The sequence below is a fragment of the Pempheris klunzingeri genome, chromosome 4 (genome assembly GCF_042242105.1).
Source record: "Pempheris klunzingeri isolate RE-2024b chromosome 4, fPemKlu1.hap1, whole genome shotgun sequence".
NCBI classification, from domain to species: Eukaryota; Metazoa; Chordata; class Actinopteri; order Acropomatiformes; family Pempheridae; genus Pempheris; species Pempheris klunzingeri.
Window position 1 is genome coordinate 4,518,013 of NC_092015.1, and position 22,930 is coordinate 4,540,942.

The 22,930-nt window shown below is 42.3% G+C and overlaps 3 protein-coding genes across 3 annotated transcripts; all 3 read right to left on the reverse strand.

Moving 5' to 3' along the window:
* Window positions 1-631: 631 nt before the first annotated feature.
* LOC139200536 (cytochrome P450 2G1-like) lies at window positions 632-4,721 on the reverse strand. Its single transcript, XM_070829856.1, has 9 exons — window positions 4,551-4,721; window positions 3,852-4,014; window positions 3,094-3,243; window positions 2,633-2,793; window positions 2,221-2,397; window positions 1,938-2,079; window positions 1,658-1,845; window positions 1,433-1,574; window positions 632-813 (listed from the first exon to the last, which is right to left on the reverse strand). The coding sequence occupies exons 1-9, from the start codon at window positions 4,719-4,721 to the stop codon at window positions 632-634; spliced, it is 1,476 nt and encodes a 491-aa protein (XP_070685957.1).
* A 788-nt stretch (window positions 4,722-5,509) lies between these two features.
* On the reverse strand, window positions 5,510-10,771 carry LOC139200534 (cytochrome P450 2F3-like). Its single transcript, XM_070829853.1, has 9 exons — window positions 10,574-10,771; window positions 10,289-10,451; window positions 10,022-10,171; window positions 9,007-9,167; window positions 8,640-8,816; window positions 8,365-8,506; window positions 8,085-8,272; window positions 7,860-8,001; window positions 5,510-6,195 (listed from the first exon to the last, which is right to left on the reverse strand). The coding sequence occupies exons 1-9, from the start codon at window positions 10,742-10,744 to the stop codon at window positions 6,014-6,016; spliced, it is 1,476 nt and encodes a 491-aa protein (XP_070685954.1). The 5' UTR covers window positions 10,745-10,771; the 3' UTR covers window positions 5,510-6,013.
* Window positions 10,772-12,294: 1,523 nt separating this feature from the next.
* Window positions 12,295-18,361, reverse strand: LOC139200434 (uncharacterized). Its single transcript, XM_070829730.1, has 5 exons — window positions 18,319-18,361; window positions 15,404-15,662; window positions 15,071-15,104; window positions 14,700-14,886; window positions 12,295-13,532 (listed from the first exon to the last, which is right to left on the reverse strand). The coding sequence occupies exons 1-5, from the start codon at window positions 18,359-18,361 to the stop codon at window positions 13,177-13,179; spliced, it is 879 nt and encodes a 292-aa protein (XP_070685831.1). The 3' UTR covers window positions 12,295-13,176.
* Between the last annotated feature and the right edge of the window lie 4,569 nt (window positions 18,362-22,930).

A 22,930-nucleotide genomic window follows, 5' to 3' on the forward strand; every position in this document is an offset into this window, starting at 1 on the left:
TTTTCCTACAATTCGAGTCTTGAAGTAATCGACACATTTCTCTCCAAAGTGAGACACATCTTCAACAGTCACAACCTAGAAAAGTGTAGTTTCCAGACAGAAAGGCCACTGGGTCCTGGAGGTGAACAATACTTCTTTAAATCTCAAAAACAGCCACAGCAGAGCTGATGTCAGCACCATCAAGAGGAATGATGGTGAAAAACACTCTGCAAGACCATCTCCAACTTCTTGTCTCCTCACTGCTCTCTTTAACTCTTCTATAGCTGCGGTCTGTAGATGTTCTGTCAAAATGTAACTTTCATATTGAAGAAACAGAGAGAATAAGACAATAAAATGGTTCTTTGTGTTTCTTCAACTGAAACAATCTTATAGTGCTGGATTTATATGATCGAAGACATCAGTGAAATAAATCTATACATATAAAATGATTTTAAAAACTTCTATTTATGGAATCAACGTTTTACAGGAGGACAATGGTAAAATACTGCATTTAAAAATAACATTTTCACAGTGTTTCAATGTTAAGACTTTATTTGGAGTTTTTATACAGTTTTTAACAGATGATACAAAGCTGTTCCTTACATTTGTCTGATTGACCTGTCTGTTATCACTGGATCATAAAACAACGTTTTCACCGTGGCGTGGCGATGATCTCGTACCTGCGAGGCACATTGGCGAAGCTGCTGTACTCTGGGACGAGGTTTATACTGTCGGGGCCTTCGGAGCAGGAAAAGCTGAAATGCCGCAGCAGCGACACGAGGAAGATGAAAAGCTCCATACGAGCCAGAGACTCCCCAACACAGGCTCTCTTCCCTGTGACACAACACACACAATCACAACCAAAGCACTGATACAAAAATAATTACTTGTGATGGTAAAGGAGCTAAGAAGAAATGACTGTTTCCCATCAGTCAGTAACAAACCACACTAACAAACTAAACTACAAGGATTCATATGAAGGTGGCAGGATAGGCAGACTATATTTTAGTTAGGTACTTGGTCCTCATTTCAAAACCTGTGTATTCAGAAATAAACTAATTGGCTCGTAAACTAGCACATTAGCTAGCTAGAGCAAGATAGATGGGAAGCTAATTTATATTTGCTGCTTTGCAAGTTGAATGGTCTTCCTGAGGTCGTACACTGACGTTATTGAGCTTGAATGACTGATACCAAGCATGGGGGAGAGGGGAGGGGTGTTAGAAACTCCTCCTGGCTCTGATTGGTTGTTTTTGTTCAGGCACAGTGGATTCTTGGAAACACCATTAGGAGCATGAGGAGGCGCCAAAAGCACCTGATTTTTTCACAGATTACCTGTCTCACATACTCCTGTCAGGATAAAGTGAGACTTGAAGCAAATATGACTAAATGATACATTTATAAAAAATTATAAATACTGATCTGATGGTTTATCAACAAAACGACTGTGTCTTACCTGCAGAAAACGGCAGGAAAGCAGAATTTTTCTTAAAGTTGCCATTGTGGTCCAAGAAGTTCTCGGGGTTGAAGGACCAGGGAGTTGTCCATTGCTTTTCCTCTCTCAGCACAGAGTGCAACAAGGGAAAAATCAGTGTGTCCTGTTGGGACATGATATCATGTCAGTGTGGTAATTTATTTTTTATCTAAGGAATATAATATCTCAATCTAAAATGGAGAATACCTTGGGGATTGTATAGCCCCTGAAAGAGACGTCCTGAAGTGTGTAGTGAGGGACGCTGAAGGGGACGATGTCCAGAAATCGCTGCACCTCATGGATGACCGCATCCGTGAAGGGGAGGGACTTCCTGTTCTCCATGGTGGGATAACTGGCTTCTCCAATCACAGTGTCAATCTCCTGCTGCATTTTCTCTGCAAAAGTGTTTCCACTTATTATAAATGCAAGTAGGCATGTACAGGATTATTCACTTCCTGAGCACTACAGGTTTAAAACGGGGGCCTACCCTGTATGTTGGGGTATTTGATCAGCACACTGAGGGCATATCTGATGGTGGAGCTGGTGGTTTCTGTCCCTGCCAGGAACAGATTCAATACTGTGGGGACCAAGTTCTCATAGAAGAACTCAGTTGTGGGATTGTGTTTTTCCTAAGAGGACAAAGTGGACGGAGAAAAAATTCAAAGGTTTAAAATACATTTTAAGCAGCAGGTGGCCAAAGTTAAGGGATTATTTTAATGGACACAGGGAGTTCCCCCAACAAATCAAGTGACCCTGAAGTTCTTTCCAACCTGATTCATTCGGGTGAGAAAGCAGTCAATGTAGTCTCTCGGGGAGTTGGGGTCCAGTGTCTCTTTGTGCTCTTGAACCTTCGTCCTGATAAACTCTTTCACCTCTTCAATCATGGCAACAACAGTGTGGTGATGGCCAGGCAGACGCTCCATGATCCAGGGAAAGATGTTGTACATCTGTGGGAGAGAAAGCACACAGCACAATGCAGATTTGTTTCTCTGAGAATAATGATGTAAAAATGTGTTCAGTATGTTGGAGAAATCATTACAAAATGTTGTTTATATGTTTTAGTTAAGTGTAATATTTTTCTTAATCTTTCTTCAAGGTGACATAAAGGACACAACTGGACTTAGAAAGCACAGGTTTGTATTTGGTGGACCAATAGTCTTTCTGGCCACTGCCTCCACTGACCTGACCCATGGGGCTGCTGTTGAACTGTAAAATCTCAGTTAAGATGTTCAGGAGGTGCAGGAACTGCTTGTCTTCATAGCCGAAGCGTTCACCAAACACCATGCAGCAGATCACGTTTGACACAGTGTGACTCAACAAGATGGTGGGGTCAAATGGTTTGGCTGGAGGAGAAGAGGAAAACACAGTAAAAAGCAGTAATCAGAAGAGATGTTGGAGATCAGAAAGTCCACTGACAACATGATTTTACCTGCCAAACAGAATATATTTCCTACTGTATTCAAGTAAGAAAATATTCCAGCTCAGTCTGGCAGTCCTGTTAAAACATCACACGCCTTATTTACAGTTTGTTTAATCGAGTTTAAAGTCCATGACTGTTTGACGAGAGTCACCTCTTAGTACGGAAAAACACACAAACAGAGCAAACATGCACGGTCACTGTCACAAACAGCAGCATCACAAACCTTTAGTACAGTTTATGCGGGCGACCAGATGTGTGCTCTCCTCCTGGATCCACTCCTCCATCCCTTTGCGTCCCATCCCGAAGTCTCTCAGTGTTGTGAGGGTGAAACGTCGCAACTGGCGCCATCGCTCCCCATTACTGACCGCCAAACCTTTGAGCACGTAGAAATGGGAGTTAAAGGCAGAACCTTTCAATCAATAGCAATCAATAAATGAAATAGTTTGACAAAATGAAAACAATCTGGAGTGGCTGTGGCATCAGAGGCCTGTAATAAACCAACCAAGCTACCAGCTAGTCGCACTGTAGTGGCTGAGAGTGTGCGGCGAAAATTTAAATCAGGGCTCAGCGACAGACCGTCATGAGTTACCAGCATGAAGCACAAAGAACGAGAGCCGTAGAACAACAGAGAGCCATGGTTCTCGAATGTGTGTACCGAGACAGGCTCTCGTTTTGTGGGATAACCATACATCCATGGATCTAACCCGTTAGCACAAACACACGGCCTCTGAGGCCAGTGAGCGCTAAGTCTAACCAAGGTGGGATCTTTGGATCGGCTGGATACTTTTAAAATCTCTCTTGCTAGTTTGTCCGATGTTGCAGAGCCTACCTTTAAAAGAAACTCCTATTAAATCCACATAAAACCACATTGACTCCACATTAAGAATTAAGACTTCAAACTTTTGTCTGGAAAAAAGGTCACTGACACAATGATTTGCAGCCAGAATGTCGTTCAACATATAATCAATATTCTCATATTACCATAGCCCTTTGTGACTTTGATGAAGAAAGGAAGAGGACCTCTGCCACTGAAGTCATCAGCCTGGTCCACCAGTGCCTCCTTCACTGCATCATACCCCACCAGAACCACAGCGCGCTTATAGCCCATGTGCACGGTCACCACAGGGCCATAGCTTTCACTCAGCTGGGGGGGAAACACAGCAAGACACATACAATCGCTTCTTGTGCAGGTAAACACACCCAGTGGAGCGCACAGCACTAAACAGGTACCCTGGGACCTAAACATTATCAGGCACAGGTCACAAACACTAAACTTTATCTGTAACTCAGAGCCGCAGTGATGAATCCACTGCACTCACAGCACAACCACGTCTGTCAGTAAACTAAAATATCTCTCTTGTTGTGTCAGGTCACACAGAAAGTAATCACCACCAGTGGAACACCACTTAATGTCACTTATTTTCTTCCTGTTTTAACACAACAGTCAGGTCTTCCTCTCCTGTCAGTGCTGATCTATAGGATCAAACATAAAAAACGTTTCTTACTTGTCTGTCAGATTTCAGTACAAACACCGAAGATAATAAAGGTGTTTGTGACTGATATTGTGTGAAGGGTGCACTGGTTAAGGGCTGGTTTGGATTTGCAAATTGGAGACTAGAGTCAATAAACTGCAGACTGGGATCAGAGCTGTGAGTCTCTCTCTCTCTCTCTCTCTCTCACCTTCAGCAGAGTTTTGAACGGAGCTTTTCTGTCCAGCTGCAGCAGGTTTCCTAGGACAGGCAGGCCAGAGGGTCCTGGAGGTAAACGCAACTGTCGCTGACTCTTCCGGATCAACAGCCCCAGCAAAACAAGGAGCAGCCCCGCTGAGAGCAGCGTGACGGAGAGCTCCATAGTGGTCCACGGAGGGCGAGAAACAGCGTGGTCCTCTGCAGAGACCCACGCACACAAACAGGTGTTGGTTCCTGCTGCTTGTCAGGTGAACAACCTCTAGTCTGAGTTTCCTGCAGGTTTGCGGTGATGCAGCGAGGTGACCCAGAGAGACTCTGCTTCCATTAGTGTGTGCACAGCCCCCCACCCCCCCACCAGTCTGACCTCCTACAGTGAGGCAGTGGACTGATCAGATATTATTTAAGATGGGGTCACGTTAAGGTCATGTCTGTTTGAGTGCAGCTCATGGACATGAAACAAAACCAGCCTCTGCAGTTAGAGAACAAGAAACACTAATGTATTCTATTTAATGTATCATCTCAGTTTTTAACTGTTTGGTTCTGTTATATATTTTCATTACATGTAAAAGTGCATTTTCATTTTGTTATCAATCTAAATGCCAAGTTATGTAGAATTTTTTTTATCATGATACTATTTTTTTGGAATATCACCCAGCTCCAAGTTCGACTCTCCTTTTCCCCAAATGTAATCTTAAAAATCTTGAAGTAATTGACATATTTCTCTTCCAAAGTGAAAAATCCATGAGACTCTGGGAGAAAATGTTCTGTCCATATTGAAGAAACCGAGAGAATAAAACCATAAAGTGATTCTCTGTGTTGCTTCAACTGTAACAAACTTACAGTGCTTGATTTTTCAAAACATTGATAAAGGAAATATGTATATAAATGATTACACAAACAACAGATCTAGATATGGAATAAATGTTTTACATGAGGACAATAGTAAAAGACTTAGTATCTGAAAATAAAATTCACAGTGTGGTTTTATTTTCAGCTTTTATACAGTTTTTAACAGATGATACATTTGATGTTTTGAGGACCTTGGTTTTTATATACAGTAGATATATAACAAAGGTTATACTCGCTATTATGTCCTCTCTCTCAATTCAACTCTTATATAAATTATAACTCCTCTTTAAATCAAATTCTATGTAGAATTACAGAAAAGAACTTCCAAACAGGTATATACACGATTCTTCCACAGCAGGAAGTACGACATTTACTTTTGTTGTGTAGGAAAGCATGTTTACAACAACACAGGGACCAAGAATTGATTAAAATATGTACAAAAAGGATATAGAACCAAATGACAAGAGGATTTGTAATTATGCTTACATTTGTCTGATGGGCCTGTCTGCACTGTTGAGTCACAATAAACCAATGTATGATGTTCTGTACAGTCATTTATGTGAGTGTTTCAAGCGATGATAGACCATCTGAGCGGAGCCTCTCCATTCACCGCGGCGTGGCGATGATCTCGTACCTGCGAGGCACATTGGCGAAGCTGCTGTACTCTGGGACGAGGTCTATACTGTCGGGGCCTTCGGAGCAGGAAAAGCTGAAATGCCGCAGCAGCGACACGAGGAAGATGAAAAGCTCCATACGAGCCAGAGACTCCCCAACACAGGCTCTCTTCCCTGTGACACAACACACACAATCACAACCAAAGCACTGATACAAAAATAATTACTTGTGATGGTAAAGGAGCTAAGAAGAAATGACTGTTTCCCATCAGTCAGGAACAAACGACACTAACAAACTAAACTACAAGGATTAATATGAAGTTGGCAGAGAGAGAGACAGCAGCGTGTTAAAGCTGCAGATGGTAAGACTGAGAAGACAGTTGGCTTTGTTTGATCATTTGAAAGAGTCCAACTTCAAGTCCCTCCCTTCCTCTCCGCCATGCTTCAGTTCAGCCTCTTTTGTGAGAACAAAACATGAACTACACTCTACGCAGTAAGAAATAACAGTGACTGTTGCCTGGCTACATTTAGCCATTTTATTGCTTGTATATTTAGAAATAAACCGTGTAACCTTGGGATAACAGTAACCCCGAAATCCCACTGGGCACATTTATGGCACATTCCAGCTGCGGTCTGGCTTTACTCCGTCCTCCACACAGCCTCAACACTCACTGGGAATGTTTCAGACATGGAGAATTTTGCCAAGCTGATCAGCTGACTTCAGATCAGTTCAGATTTGATTGATTTAGCAATTCTACTGTGATTTTCTTGTTTCTGACGAGCAAACATGCTGCATTTTATATCTTGTCTGGTTTAAATGTATTTCTTATTTTGTTGTGCTGTAGCCTTCAGACAGCAAGATCTTTCCACATCTAAGACGAACCTCTCATCATCCATGGTGCTACAAATCCCTCTGACTGGTAGCTGCAAAATAATATTGATGTGGTGGAATGTATGATTGAAAGTCTGCATGAACACTCTCTCTCCCTCTCTCTGTCTGCCATGACTTCCTGCCCACCTCATCTGCTCTGTCTTGCCTGACTCCACCAGTCTGTGGCTTCAGTCAAAAACAGCCCTGAGGCGTATCTTTGGTGGAGCGGAGCACAGAGCTGCGTCTGGGACGTCTCGCTCTGGTGGGATTTAAACCATCAACCAAAGTGCGATCAGCTCTGGCAGCTGCGTTGCGGCGCAGACACCCCCCATGGGTTTTAGCCTTTATGTTACAAAATGTTTCTGAATGTACATTAACATTCATATCAGTGGTTTACTGGCCATCTGGTGTACTGGGACAAATCGCACTGGGTCGCTGCATTGGAGGGTCAGTGGGCCATCAAACAGTCCTGTCTGTCTCCTTGCTGACCCGTTCCGAGTGCTTGTCGTTCAGGATGCGACTGAGAGGGTTCTGTGTATGTTCGTTGACCTCACTGACCCACCCCTGCTTCATACTGACATGTTTACTTAGCTAACATTAGCTAGCACATCAGCCACCACAGCAAGATAGATGGTAAGCCTGTAAATAGCAGCCAATCGAAATGTGTTGCTTTGCGAGATGAATGTTTGCATGATGATATTGAGCTTGACTGATGGGGGAGGCGGGGGGGTGTGGACACTGATGCTCCTCCTGGCTCTGATTGGTTGTTTTTGTTCAGGCACAGTGGATTCTTGCAAATGCCATTAGGAGCATGAGGAGGAGCCAAAAGCACCTGATGCTTTCACATATTACCTGTCTCATATACTCCTGTCTGGACACAAATATGACACAAAGCTATTTTTATTTTAAAAAAAGAAAAAGTTACCTACTGATCTGATGGTTTATCAACAACACGACTGTGTCTTACCTGCAGCAAATGGCATGAAAGCAGGGTTTTTCTTAAAGTTGCCATTGTGGTCCAAGAAGTGCTCGGGGTTGAAGGACCAGGGAGTTGCCCATTGCTTTTCCTCTCTCAGCACAGAGTGCAACAAGGGAAGAATCACTGTGTCCTGTTGAGACATGACATCATGTCAGTGTGGTAATTTATTTTTTATCTAAGGAATATAATATCTCAATCTAAAATGGAGAATACCTTGGGGATTGTATAGCCCCTGAAAGAGATGTCCTGAAGTGCATAGTGAGGGAGGCTGAAGGGGACGATGTCCAGAAAACGCTGCACCTCATGGATGACCGCATCCGTGAAGGGGAGGGACTTCCTGTTCTCCATGGTGGGATAACTGGCTTCTCCAATCACAGTGTCAATCTCCTGCTGCATTTTCTCTGCAAAAGTGTTTCCACTTATTATAAATGCAAGTGGGCATGTACAGGATTATTCACTTCCTGAGCACTACAGGTTTAAAACGGGGGCCTACCCTGTATGTTGGGGTATTTGATCAGCACACTGAGGGCATATCTGATGGTGGAGCTGCTGGTTTCTGTTCCTGCCAGGAACAGATTCAATACTGTGGAGACCAAGTTCTCATAGAAGAACTCAGTTGTGGGATTGTCCTTTTCCTAAGAGGACAAAATTCAAAATTCAAAGGTTTAAAATACGCTTTAAGCAGCAGGTGGCCAAAGTTAAGGGATTATTTTAATGGACACAGGGAGTTCCCCCAACAAATCAAGTGTCCCTGAAGTTCTTTTCAACCTGATTGATTCGGGTGAGAAAGCAGTCAATGTAGTCTCTCGGGGAGTTGGGGTCCAGTGTCTCTTGGTGCTCTTGGATCTTCGTCCTGATAAACTCTTTCACCTCTTCAATCTGGGCAAAAACAGTGTGGTGATGGCCAGGCAGACGCTCCATGATCCAGGGAAAGATGTTGTACATCTATTGGAGAGAAGCACACAGATTTGTTTCTTGTATGTCCTTCCAAAATGTTGTATGTAAATTTTAGGGAAAGTGTTACACAGGATATTCTTTCTTAATTTGTCTGAAGATGATATAAAGGACACCACAGAAAAGCCAGATTAAGAAAACATAGATTTGTGTTTGGAGGACCATCACCACCTCCACTGACCTGACCCTTAGGGCTGCTGAGGAACTGTAAAATCTCAGTTATGATGTTCAGGAGGTGCAGGAACTGCTTGTCTTCGTAGCCGAAGCGTTCACCAAACACTATGCAGCAGATCACGTTTGACACGGTGCGGCTCAACAAGATGGTGGGGTCAAATGGTTTGGCTGGAGGAGAAGAGGAAAACACACTAATCAGAAGAGATGTTGGAGATCAGAAAATCCACTGACAACATGGTTTTACTTGCCATGCAAATGTTTGCAGAAGTTTAAACATTTTGCAGCGTTTTATCAACCTGTTGTGATCAGTTTTAAAGCATCAACGAAGACCTGGGAGGAAAGTTTGCATCTTTAAAGGGTCGTTTTGGTTTGTTACTCCGGCCCTGACATGTCAATGTTTTTGAAATTCCTGAAGAATTCAGGAGCCCAATCCTGGGACTTGTATGCATGACACAAAGTTATCTGGGTGTTTATATGCTCACTATCTGGTGCGTAGGTTACTCTGTGGCAACCTTTTTTAATTCATTCAATCATTAACCTTTATTGATTAATAAAACATGTAAAAACATGTGAGGTGATCACCTCCAGTGAGACAAATGAAACGTGCTGTTTGTTCAAATATATTACCATTTGGTATCTCAGCAAATCCAGGCTATGGGTTAAGCTTCAGTGTTTTAGCAGGTTATATAACATATTCTATGTTGACTTGGCGCAGAAAGAGGATTAAAGGGTATGGCTGAAACATGAGAGATAAATACATCAAGCAATCCAACAAAGCAACCACACTCATATAAGAGGTTTTTGTACATGATTGATTAGGTGTTTTAATCTCCCGGTTCTGAAGTTGGATTGGCATCTTTCTGGTCATATTTAATTCACTGTACTTAAACGGAGACATGGGAAATTGTTTAGGACTGTGATTAAAGGCTGTGCAAAGCAAACTTGACAGATTACACAATAATCCTCTGTTGCATCAACCTCATGTGAAATATGTGGTCTTACAACAACAACTGAAAACACACCTTTGAATGTTTCTATGCGGGCTGTTAGATGTGTGCTCTCTTCCTGGATCCACTCCTCCATCCCCTTTCGTCCCATCCCGAAGTCTCTCAGGGTCGTCAGGGTGAAACGTCGCAGCTGGCGCCAGCGCTCCCCATTACTGATGCCCACACCTGACAAAAACAAAGTGTGCTTGCTGACCATCTGAAGCCATGTAGGAGAGGCCATGTGGATACAGAGACAATGAAAGTCACAGAGAGAAATGACAGATCGGAAGTGTTTCCTGTTACCGTAGCCTTTGGTAGCTTTCATCAGAAACGGCAGTGGTCCTCTGCCTGTGAAGTCGTCTGCCTGGTCCACCAGAGCCTCCTTCACCGCATCATATCCCACCAGAACAACCGTCCGCTGCCAGCCGAGGTACAGCGTCATCACAGGCCCATAGGTTTCACTCAACTGGAAAAAGACAGATTTATCTCTTTTTTTGCAACGTGAAATGAAAAATCTGCTCTCAGTTGTTCCTCTCAGATTACAGGATGCATTATTATACAGCCAGAAATAGTGCAAAATAAACTCACCTTGAGAAAGCTCTTAAAAGGGGCCTTTTTTTCCAGTTGTGGCAGATTTCCTATGAGAGGAAGCGCAGTGGGTCCTGGAGGCAAACGATACTTCCTGCTGCTCTTCACACCAAAGAGCCAGAGCAGAGCTAAGATCAGCCCTGCCAGGATCACTGTTCCAGAAAACTCCATAATGCTCTTTACAGTTTGTCTTCTCGCCTCTTTCTTTGCTGGTCAACAGCTCTCTGATATTCACTTTCACCTTGTGGCTGTCGCTTATATCTGAATATTTGTGTTTCTATTTAACAGGGAGTAGGCAGGAGTGCTGCATTACGCCACAGGTGAGCCATGTGACTCTGCTGTGTACCTTTGTGCACTTTCACCTGATTGTTGCCTTTCATTGGCTAACAACCAGTGTGAAGCACCAAAACAAAACGTGAGAGCGTCCAACATGAATTATATGGATGAAGTCATGAAAGCATGAGCTGATGAGCCCCTGTTGATCTGTTTTATTTCTTCATACCAATAAATTGGTGACCTGACCTGATCGTCACCACTGACAGTCCACCATCTACACTGCACTCCAGTGAAAATGTAATTTAACATAACATACTGTATGTTGTACCAGTAAATCAAGAATGTGAATGGAGATTCAGTATGTTACAGTTATGTAACACATTCTGTGCTTATTGTGCATCATTGTGCCATCAGACAGAGATAAAGATTAAAGTATGTGGCTGAACAGAGAGGGACAAATGTGCTTAACTCTCATACTGCGTCATGTATCATCCATTGGTCAATATTCAGTCCTGTTTTTTTATTTGGCTGCTCCTTTCAGCACCAATTGCGTGTGTGTCTAACTTATTAGAACAAATATACAGTTTACTTCTCCTAAAGACATTTTTGCTTGTTCTTCTTTATTGTGTTAAGTTTGTTTGTGTGTTTTCGGAGATTTTGTACCTCATGTTTCATCAGATCTGTGTGGAATACATTGGCTCATAGCAACAGCTGAAAAAGCCCCTTTAAATGTATCTGTGTGGGCCCTCATGCATGTTTGCTCTTCTCCTAGATCCATTTTTCCATCCTATAATGCTGCCATGTTTTCCTTTTGGTAATCCCCAAACTTGTTAGTGTGGAAAAAATGATGTTTTATGAGCTTATGCTTTATTTTTAGTGCCTCACCAAGATAAAATTGCCTTTTAAGGTTGGACCTGGCCAACATAGTAGAAGCAGTAGAAGAAGAACAGTATCTGCAAAGCATATACATACAGTAAATAACATATTTAACATAAAATAACACTATATCATTACAATGAGTATGAAATCAGAACAATATCACCTGCTTCAAAATACTTCAAATGAAGGAGGTGGTGTTGCAAAAGCTTTAGACAGATCAATAACACATGCAGACAGGGGTGCCCTTTATACACACACTGTCCATTCAGGAAGCTATTTAGATATGGAGACATTAAAAAAAAGATAGAGAAATCACTGAATGCACTGATCTGAACACATCCTTGTTACCGGTTACTGTAGTGCTTGATTAAACTTTGCATTTGCACTTTGCCACTAAAGTCTGCAGCCTTTTCCATCGGAGTAATGCAGTTAACTCGAAGCCAAACTCCCGCCTTGCAAATGCTTTTGAGAGATGCATTTTTGTCCAGCCGTGGCAGGACAGTGAAAAGATGATCGATTGCTGTGTTTCAAAGCAGAAAGAGTCAGGAAGGGGAATTATTCTCCAGGGTGTCAATGATTTATTTTGACTGGTGTGAAAAATAACCATTTCGGTTCAAGTATGGCATCATGATCACCATGCCAGTTGAGTCTTTCTTGTATGTGACAAAGGAAGACAGTGTAAAAACTGAGAGCACACACACAAGCACATACACAAGTCCACATAAACCCAAGAGATTATTTTTGCCGACAAAATCTCAGATAAGCACAAATGACCATTCAGGCCCTGCATATCCCCAACTTGCGCCAATCTGCTCCATTATCCCTCCTCACCAAACCTTGGCCTGCCGTCTGCGCTGACAGCAGATGGATACAGATAAAGACGCTCTGTCATGGTGACAGCAGGGTTTATTTAGAGTTCACCTTTGGACTGCATTTCATGTTAGATACCGGTTTGTGCACATGATGATTGATGGGGTGATATCTGAAAGCAGGGCAAAAGCAAATCAAACAAAAGTCAATGAAATGGAGACAATGTGGGATGAGGATAAACTAGTCACAGAGGTGAAACTTTAAAAAAGAAAGTATAAAATGAGCACAGTGATGTGACAAACAGGAGAAACACGACTGTTAAAGTTCTGAGACATTAGAAATGTCTTCATAAATGTCCGTTTGGCTGCCTGGAGTCATTGTACTGCTCACCCAGTTAACCTCAGGCCGTCCTGTGGCATGGAAAGACTGATACAACATAGACAGACAGTGTTCAGAGGAGTCAAGGTCATGAATGATTTACCTGGGGAGCATGGGCATACAGCCAGGAAGAACACCTTCATTAATTTATAAATTAGACGTATAGATAACCCAACAAGTGATTAATTAATAACAATGCCCTTATATCATAAAGGAATACCAACACAGGGATTTTTAAAACAGTTTCTCTCTAGGAAAAACTAAAAAGCAAATCCTCCACAGTCAAAAGCATCAAAGTCGGAGTCTCCTTCAAAGTCGAAGCTGTTGAAGTGTGGGGAGTCCACGTCCTGGCTGCAGGCGTGGAAGGAGCCTCCTGCGGGAAGCTCGGAGAAGCCCCCTGTGCCGTGGGCGATCTCTGGGGCTCTGGTTGCAAGGGGGGAGGAAGGGGAGCAGGAGTTGAGGTAGCCCATAGCAGAGGAGGCCGCTGCCCCTCCCATCAGCAGGCACACCGCCCTCACCGCCCGGGCATCGCTGCTGTTGCCATGGCGAAGACAATCTGACATACGATGAGGAGGGGCCACAGAGACGCTACGTAGAGACCGCCGTGATCCACTGGCTGTAGAAGTCATTTAGAAAGTGATATCAACAATATGCAACATTATGGTATTAACTTCTTTTCATTAAATACAACTAATGAGGGAAAAGTTGGCAAATTTCCTGATCAGGTAGCAGAAAAGTATCTGTGAGAGATCAACAATTAATGAGCCAGTTTCTTTTAGTGTCCATGTTCATTTGTTAAAAGCTCCTGTAAGCAATATTCTTTTAAAAACACATTGAATCAGATTGCTATGAACCCTCCTTTATATAAACTAAAAAAAGATGTGCTTCACCTTGAATAATAATGTTGTCTGCTGGATGTGTGAGCAGGAACAAGCCTTATTTATGTTAGCTATAATAAACCTCGCTGCCATGTCATTGTTTCGACTGCACATTATTTTGACAAAAAGCCATTTGCCCGACAGCCTCTCATCCCAAAAACAAACGTCCATTTCTTCAAAAACACACCTGCTTCCTGCAGTTGTCAGTGACAGCCTGTTATAGTGAAGTTACATTTCAAATGATCTTTTTACACAAAAGACTGCTGTTTATTTCCCATTTCCAATCAATAGTCAGCTTTGTTTTGTATTTTAACCATGACTATGATTGTTCCCAACTACAATCTGCTGCCCGAACCTTTACGAAGTGATTATTTTAACCCAAACCATGATGTTTCCCTGAACCTAACCAAGTCATGTTTGTGCTTAAACCTAACTAAGCCTTAACCAGAGCAATATCATTTTAAACAGTGATCTGTAACGGTGTTTATGTTGTTCCAGACGGCATGAACAAACACTTTTTGTGCACCAACTGAGGTAAAAGTCACTGAATTAAGCTCTACAGAGAGAGAGTGTGTTTCCAGAGTAATGGGCTTTCGGAGCAACGGGTGTTTTCAGGATGTTTTCAGGATAGCAGGACATCAGATAAAAGGGCTATTGGGGTCTCAGAGTAATGGGAGAATTACTCAAGACAACACTAAAGACTGTCACTCTGTGCCAACTTTAGGAAAAGAAAAGCTACAAATAAATAAAACACAAGCTACAGTAATTGGGAAACACATTGAAAATCTAAAAATACTGTTGCTGTGCACTGAGAGAGCTCAGTCACCAAACTAGACCCCCTCATGCAGCTTCAAGTTGTGAGTTACGACATATTTCAATTAACTGCAGATGACCTGATAGCAGACCTTGGTTTTGGCCTCTGTCTCTGAAGGAGCCTCCCCGTTCAGTGACTCGAGACAAAGGAGGGGTGCCCTCACCGACCCTGGGCGACCCGGGGTCTTTGTCACTGGAGGAGTCGGGCAGGGGGTCTCTGTCGGTGATGCAGGGGGTGATGCTGTGCTGTCGCTGGAGGGTCAGGGGTGACATGACACCCTACAATACGAGACAAACACAAGGTTACATATCAGGAAAACACTCTCCAAAAAAATTAGATGTTAGTAGAAATACACATAAAAACACAGTAGTAATGAGAGGGAGGGTGTTGAGAGGAAGACATGAAAACAGAGTTGAATGGAGCAACAGCAGGGTCAGACTGAGGCCAAAACTGCTGACTCACCTCTCTCACTTTCCTGATCAACTTCAGCCACAGACTGTAAAAGTTAAATGATGAGTCATTAGATTTGAACCCGATCCAGGCTTCCTTATAACAACAAGAGAAAGTGCAGCTTTGCCCCAACAGATAACCATCTGCAGTAAACACGTCAGATAGTAAGTGGGACAAAGGAGGCCTACATTGCAGCGTGTGTGTGTGTGTGTGTGTGTGTGTGTGTGTGTGTGTGTGTGTGTGTGTGTGTCAATAAGTCACCATGTGCAGTTTGCAACTGATAATGAGTGGGGGAAAGGACAGATACTGTGTGTGAGAGAGAGGGAGGGAGAGGGAGAGACTCACTTGCAGTCATCGGGGTTGTCAGAGAGGAGCAGCAGGAACTTGTTTTGTGGCAGGATGAGGGCGAAGCAGCAGTCCCTCCTGCCCCCTGGAGGCAACCTGGGCAGGTCGAGGATTTCTCGTCCCTCTGCTATCGACTCACAGTTGGTTTGCAGTGCGATCACCTGGTCTGGAGGGGACTCTGCATCGCGGCACACCAACAGGCTGCCCTCCATGGTCAGCACAAGGTACTTCTCCTTCCACTGCTTAAACATGAAACCCCCTGCAGCCAGAGACAGAAATGTATTTATTTTTACTTTTGTTATCTTAGAGGATAATAATACTATAACAGACAATAGATGAAAAACCTCTTTTTAGTTTTAAAGAGTCTACAAGGCAACACAAAACCAAAGTACAGCTTAGGTGGGAATGTCAGTTTTGCAGGTATTTGGTTGTTAAAGGTATCAGATAAATTAAAATTTTCACTTGTTGGGATCACCAGCATCCAAATGTCTGAACTTTCAAAGAAATCCATCCAATAGTTGCTGATATATTACAGTCTGGAAAGCAAGTGACCATATATAAGTGAGCTACCTTCTGTCCTATTTTAATTTAATTTATACTACTATTATATTACCATAAATACTATTAGTGTCCAGAAAAATACAAACACCTACAATTTTGAAATGTTCAGTCCTTGAGTTGTTTGGGTGTCAATTAAACTGGATGAATGTTATGATAAAACATTGCTCCAAATATCTCAACATGTACAATACAACAACATACAATACAGTGCAGTTTAATACAAGATCAGCGCAAACTACAACCTCCTCCTACAACCTTAGAGCTGAAAAATCACTCCTCTGTCAGCAGCACTGATAAATCCCACAAACATAGCATTTGTCACACAGTATTGAATGTTATTACGCTGCACACGAGGAGATTCCCAGCCAGGAAATAATCTTGTCATATCTAAGTCCCGATAAGATAAGATAAGAGGGGTATATTTACCAGGACTCCATAGATTTTTCTGTTCTACGCCTGTACATGAAAATATCACCATGAAAAAAACAAGAAAACGGGGAAAACAATGCAGCTACATGTTGCCTGTATTTTAAAATAACTGGAGAAATGTAAACTAGACTCATAGTTAACTAAACAGGACAGCATTCATTAAGAAGTGAAAGCTCCACGTGAAATGGTTAACGGGCTGCACTTGTATAGCACACAGTCTTTCGAGTCTTCCACCCACTCACATTCACATTCACACACTGATGGCATTAGTCATTCACACTTGGACTTGGACATGCAGACTGGAGGAGTTGGGAGTTGGACAACCTGCTCTACCTCCTGAGCCCTCATGCAAAATAAATATAACTTATAAGGCAGATGCTATTTGCACCCGTAGGCGTATGTTGGAAAGAGTATATTTTGTGTTTAATGCACCCTGACGTTTATATTTCTATTTATCTTATTTTAACCCAAACCACAATCTTTTCCTAAACCTAACCAAACTGTGACTGATACAAATACAAATAAAAGAAAACTGAAATATATAAACTAACTAACTTTACAAAGGAGTAATTTACCAGTGGTCTCACACAGACTTCAAGCCCCAGTCTCCTGTGTGTAAGTCCAGTAACTAATCTAAACAGCCACCACAGCCACACTGACCTGAAGCGGGATTTATTGTTCATCATACTGTCTGACTGGACCGGGTGTAAATAGCCAAAAAGCAGCTGTCTGACTATTTCCCCCCCAGTGCAAATAAATACTCCATAACTGGGATCTCCCACTGTTGTAGGGTTAATGAAGTGTTAAAATATGTGCACCTCTCAAAGAAAAAGGAGCAGCTACTGTTTTTTTTTTTTTTTAGAACGTACTGTGAGTTTTCAGGACAGGGCACACATGATGCCGTTAGATTGTAAGTGTCCCAGACAGCCGTCCATTGTGTAATAATGATAATAGATTGAGAGCACATGTTGATGGACGTGGAAGATCTGCTCTATTTCTCCATACAGAGGATTACAGATGAACAGGTGGATTTTGCAAAAGAGAGAGAGAGAGACAGATAGATAGAGGTATAGGAGTTTAGATGCCTGTTATCATGGCAACGTTACAGCTTTGACTGCATAGAAAATTGCTGTTATTTCACTATTATTTCAGTTAAGAAAGAAAAGAAAAGCTTAGATCCAAAGTGTTGACATTATTAATAAACAGTATCTTCTGCTTCAGCCACCGTGGCGCCGCTATAAAGTGAAATCGAGGGAGATATAAAACAGATGTAACATGAGCATAAAGATGTGAAACATTGGCCTGAATCCTGACTTGGCTTTGAGAGCGAACATCTCGTCATTCTGTAAAAACACACGTGGGAGCGATTTTATCAGTCAAAGTGACTCTGACATCGCTATCCATCATCTTAGAGTTGGAGTGCTGATCTGAGACAGCGCCATTGTCAAGTCAAAAGCCCTGTGAGCTCTGCTGCTCTCAGAAGAACAAATACCAAGAACATATTACTCCTTAGGGGGGAAATATCACAAGCACAAGTTCAATGCACTATAGACAACAAGTCTAATTCAAGACTGTAGAAGAGTAATTTTGTCAGCTGGTTTTCTCTGTTAATCACATTGTAAGAAGATTAAAAGATGTTTGTTTTTTACTAGTATTTGAATGGCCATTTCAGATCAAAACTCTCCACACGGACCAAATAATGACATTAAGTAATGATCACTCACCGTCTGCTTATCAGACTGTGATCATTGTACAGTATGAAACACAGAAAGTAACACTGCAAACAAAGCTAGCTCAGATGTCAAGCAGAAACTGTAATCAAACAGGCGGTTGGGAATCAAATAACCCACATATATATATATACACACACCCATGATGTGAAGGCAGAGAACCACAGTGGGATGAAGGAATGAAAGCAGGCCTACCATATTTCCTGAGGAAGCCTCGATGAACGCCCGCTGTGCTCATGCCTGCAACCAGCACTGAAATGAGAGGCAGAGCATCTGATGCTGAAAAATAGGATGAGAGAGAGCGAGAGAGAGCGCGAGAGAGAGCGAGAGCGAGAAAATAATCCCCACTATTTAGGCCTTGCTTCCTTAACCCCGTGCTGTTGTGAGTGGAAGGCCCAAATAATCATAACAGCAATGGATAAATCCCACCAGAAAGATCCTATGATTTTCACTGCAGCAAATCACCAGATGTCCTGTTGGACTTGGCCACACTGCTTCTCTCTCAGGAACACATGCACAGATTTAAGCCTCTATTTGCAGTGCTGCACAGAACATATGGGGTGCTCATAATAGCTTATCATTAGACTGTCATCAGACGTGTTTCTCAGTGAATGTCTGTGGCCTCGGATGGCCTCTGAACCAGGGTTTGGAACACCTCCCGCTCAGGAAGATTAAAACAGAGGGATTATTATTCTTGCACAGCTGCAGGCCTGTTGTTGTAGTGCTGTGGATAGGCCCAACCAAGACTTTAATCTGGGATACATGCCCTCCTCCAAGCAACAACCTCCAAGATATTAACTATTTTTCAATGTCATATATCCGCACAGGATTAAACGCCACTCGGTGCATCGCCCTGTGCCTGCTTATGTCATTTAGAATAACATTATGTAACAAGAGGGATCTAGGAGAGGGACTATATCACAATCATGTCCCATATTCACAGGTACATTTGGGGCGTGACCTTTAAGGGAAGAAGCTTAAGATTAAAGATTTTTAAAAAATGAAAACAATAAAAAAAAAAGGTTGTAATGCATCTACGTTTTATCTAGTAGAACTTAAAAAGAAGAAGCAAAATGAATTGTGTTTTTTCTCCCCTGTCGTAACTGTGGCTTCAACAGAGAAAAATCCCATTGAACACAAGCCTAATCTAATATGCGCTGATCTGGGGGTCTATAATTCTGAAATATTTGCTAAACAAACCCAACTGATTTAATTAAACCGAAAATCTCATTTGCTGCATTAGAGTGAAATCACGACACAAGAAACCTTCACGTCCACATGGGAGAGAGTTTCAGTTTTTTAACTGCTAGCTGATGTTCAGATCCACAGTTTTATTGAGATTAACAAACAACTAGTTAATTTTTTTGCTTTCAGGTCAATGACAATGAGGTTAAATTTACAGTTCTCCCTTTTCTCAATCCACTGTTCACACACTGGCCCTGCAGAGCCAAGAGGGCTCTTATTCATGCACATTATCTGCATTTACTCTCTCAGATAAAATATACTTGGTCTGGTTGAAAGGAGGGCTTGACAAACCACCACAAATATCTTCAAATATAAGAAATATAAAGTAAAGACAAGAGTCTGTAAAACCCCAGACTTCTTCTCATCCTTACAGTGACTGTAATATTTCTGTGCTATCAAGTGAATTCTTATGAACTCTGTAAAAGTAAGCAGATGTACAAAATCAAGGAGTGTCGGACTCCAGGCAGGGTGAGGCCCATCTGGCTCATCTGGCTCATCTGCTCCACTGCCTGTTGCTGGTGAGGCGTTCAATGTTCCTGGTTAACCTTGTGACAAAGTGGGTGAGCACTTGGGTCTTCTCTCCACTTGGCCCTGGACATGTCTGCTTTCCCTATATGTGTTTTGCTTTAATTAACCAGGCTAGTGTAGCAAGGCACTTACTATCCCGGTGTTTTAATTTAAGTAAAACACATTCAGTCATTTAGTTCAGTTATCCTTTATTAATTTGCAGGTTTAAATATGGTTCAATTGTTCATTCCTTTGTTTAAACTTACCTTTTGTTTGTTCTGGCTCACCATGTGGGAGGAGTGTTTGAGAGGAGGCCGGCCCCACACTTCCCCAATTTATGGTTTTGGGTGATGTCAGCGTTGCATCATTGGGTCGGACCATGTGGAGGGTTTTTTTTTGTTTCCTTTTTGACAAATGTTTGTTGTTAAAATGCATAAATTATTGTTTTTTGGCTTGTTTAGATTGTGGGGAAATAGATAAAGGTCTAGAGGTTTGTAGTGGGTACTGTGATTGTTTTAATTTGCAGGTTAGTTGCAATTCACAGTACAGACTCTCCCCATGATACCAAATGGTTGAGCTGAAGTGAGCAAAGGGGGGAATTAGATGCACTATATAAGCAGTAGGTACTTGGATGCTGGGGGAGCTGGATTGACTGGACTGAGTTGTGAGGGCTGTGCTGCCACAGTATGGGTTTTCTTTTGAGTAGCTACACTTTAAGTTTTAAATTATGTTTTTTTTTGTAATAATTTTGTAATTTAAATGATCTTCTTGGAGCACCGTAAACTAAAAGCACCTCTTTTTGCACTCAAGAAGTCTGCTGAGTCTGCCTGTCTGCCACCTTCCTTGACCTGTTTGGCCGGACTACTTTACAAACCTGAACACTGAGCCGAACTATTAGACGGTTTTCAGTCTTCTTGGCACTGCAGTACTGGCTTCTGTTGGGGCCACCTCAGTGGACCCAAATATGAAGTAATATTCTCTGGTGTTTTAGACCTGATTGGTTCAACAGACACTAGTTTACTGTGACCCTCCTCTATTTGGCCTCAGTGGGATCACGGGGATAGGCTACACTTTAATATCACAAAGAGACTTTGTTTATTGTTAAAAATACAAAGCATAATGATCAAATAAATCCTCCTCCTTGCTCACAGGGCAGGTTCTTCACAGAGCAGATATGTATGCTGTAGCAGACACAGAAATGCTGTTTAAATTCACTTATGTGTTGTATGCAGGATTTTGAATAACATTGTGGTTCCTCTTGCTATACTGACCATGTTTCACAAGAAAGCCTACAAGAAGTTTAAAAAGTGTTTAACCTCTGTGTTCCTGTGCCTCCTGTTATACTGTGGATCAGCTGGCTGGATATAAAATGCCTTTTTAAATCATAAGAAAGTATTAGAGAGTGCATGTTATCTGCTAAGTACAGTCAATAATAGTACAATATGAATATATAAATTTAGAAATACAACTTAGAGTAATAAAAATGTATCAACATACCTGAATTAAAAGTTTCAAAACACACTTCTAGTATTAAAGAATAGGTTCCATATATTTAAATCCCTTTCTAAAGCATTTCAGTTTAAATAAATGTAAATTCATTTGGTATAAAAATACATTACAACATGGTTTGACCAGATGTGATATGCAGGTTTTAGCAGTGTGGGTTAGACAAACAAAGTGGGTATCTTCCAAAGTTGCAGCCATGTTAAAACCAAACTCCTGCTTTGTGTTACTGTCCCTCTGCTGCGGTCTGTGGAAGCACAAAGAGAAATTCTTCATGCTAAAACCATTAGAAAGTAGGAAGATACCCACTGTATTTGCCTAACTCTGCCTGAGCAAGACCAACGACTGCAGCAGCGAATAACAATGTACTAATGGACATATCAGTATTGTTTGAGACAGATTTTTCAATAAAATGTGAACTTATCCTTTAAAGAATTCCGCAAATTAATATAAGATCTCATTTTTGTTGCCAAAATGCTCACACATATTTAGATGCATTCCCTACAACCTCTACACTGAGAACTTAAACTTAATGTGACACCCTATTTTTACTGTTTCTGTAAGTGGCTGTAATTTCTGACAAGTGATTGTGCAGAATGAGGACTTTGCATTTGTCACCAGCAGGGGGCAGAAGAGACTGCATAAACCTCAGGCAGCACGTGTCATTACAGTGCTTGTGGTGTATCAACAGGTTGGGGGAAGCAGTTTGTGTGGCTGCATCCAGTCTGCAAGAAGAAGAAGAAGAAGAAGAGGAGCAAGAGGAGGCTGTGAGCATCCTCAGGCGGCCGGCCCTGGAGCTGGGAGAGCAGTGGGACGCTGTTTCCCAAGTGTTGGCAGCCTGTGGGGACTTCAACACTAACAGGTTGTTGTGTTCAGCAGGCAGGCAGCTCAGATATTGGCACTGCAGTCTGCCTTTGTGAGAGAACATAATAACTGGTGTCCATACAACTTGTTTTGCTGGTACAAGTGGTTTTATAACCGCGGGGCTTCCAACTCTGCTAATCCACTTAAGTTTGAGTCTTCGGTGAATCAGGTTTGCTGGATTTTGCTGTGGCTCAGACCTAAACACTGAGTCCTGCGGAGCTGATGCCCATCCCCCCTCAAAACCCAAACATCCACTGCTTCCAGGCCCATCCAGCCCCAAAACTCTGTGTTTTTGAGTAGAACACCCCTCTTTCTTGTACAGGACCCCCTTGGTGACCCTCCTCCCTCCCTCCCTCCCTACCTCCCTCTCTGTGCTTCTATCTGGGAGCAGTGAGAGCACCATTGCTCAAGCTCCTATTGAAAAGAGAGCATATACAATGGGGTCTTTCTCAGTCCCTCTCTGTCTCCATTAAAGACCCTGGGAACACAACACTGTCCAGAGAACCTCTCTTAAAGGGCCAGTGGGACCCAGGTCCGCGCAACCTGAGTCCCAGCACCTCCCATCATTTTCATGGGAAAAGAAAAAAAAAAAAAAAGAAGAAGAAAAACAGGAACCTACGCAGCAAATCAATTATTCATGAATGGTATGTGAACTCTGCAGGGCCTTCTCTCAGGCAGCGAACGCCAG

Bases quoted from the DNA above. Each gene is read 5' to 3' on its own strand.
- LOC139200536 (XM_070829856.1), bottom strand. From the start codon at position 4,721: ATGGAGCTCTCCGTCACGCTGCTCTCAGCGGGGCTGCTCCTTGTTTTG. The intron at 3,244-3,851 runs GTAATATGAGAA...ACGTGCTCAAAG, and splicing joins CAAAGTCACAAAGGGCTATG to GTTTGGCGGTCAGTAATGGG. The intron at 2,080-2,220 runs GTTGGAAAGAAC...TTGTCCTCTTAG, and splicing joins TTCTCACCCGAATGAATCAG to GAAAAACACAATCCCACAAC.
- LOC139200534 (XM_070829853.1), bottom strand. From the start codon at position 10,744: ATGGAGTTTTCTGGAACAGTGATCCTGGCAGGGCTGATCTTAGCTCTG. The intron at 10,172-10,288 runs GTAACAGGAAAC...TGTTTTTGTCAG, and splicing joins GAAAGCTACCAAAGGCTACG to GTGTGGGCATCAGTAATGGG. The intron at 8,273-8,364 runs GTAGGCCCCCGT...ACACTTTTGCAG, and splicing joins CAAATACCCCAACATACAGG to AGAAAATGCAGCAGGAGATT.
- LOC139200434 (XM_070829730.1), bottom strand. From the start codon at position 18,361: ATGAGCACAGCGGGCGTTCATCGAGGCTTCCTCAGGAAATATG. The intron at 15,663-18,318 runs GTAGGCCTGCTT...CTCTGGCTGCAG, and splicing joins AGGCTTCCTCAGGAAATATG to GGGGTTTCATGTTTAAGCAG. The intron at 13,533-14,699 runs GTCTGCTATCAG...TGACTTCTACAG, and splicing joins AGACAGAGGCCAAAACCAAG to CCAGTGGATCACGGCGGTCT.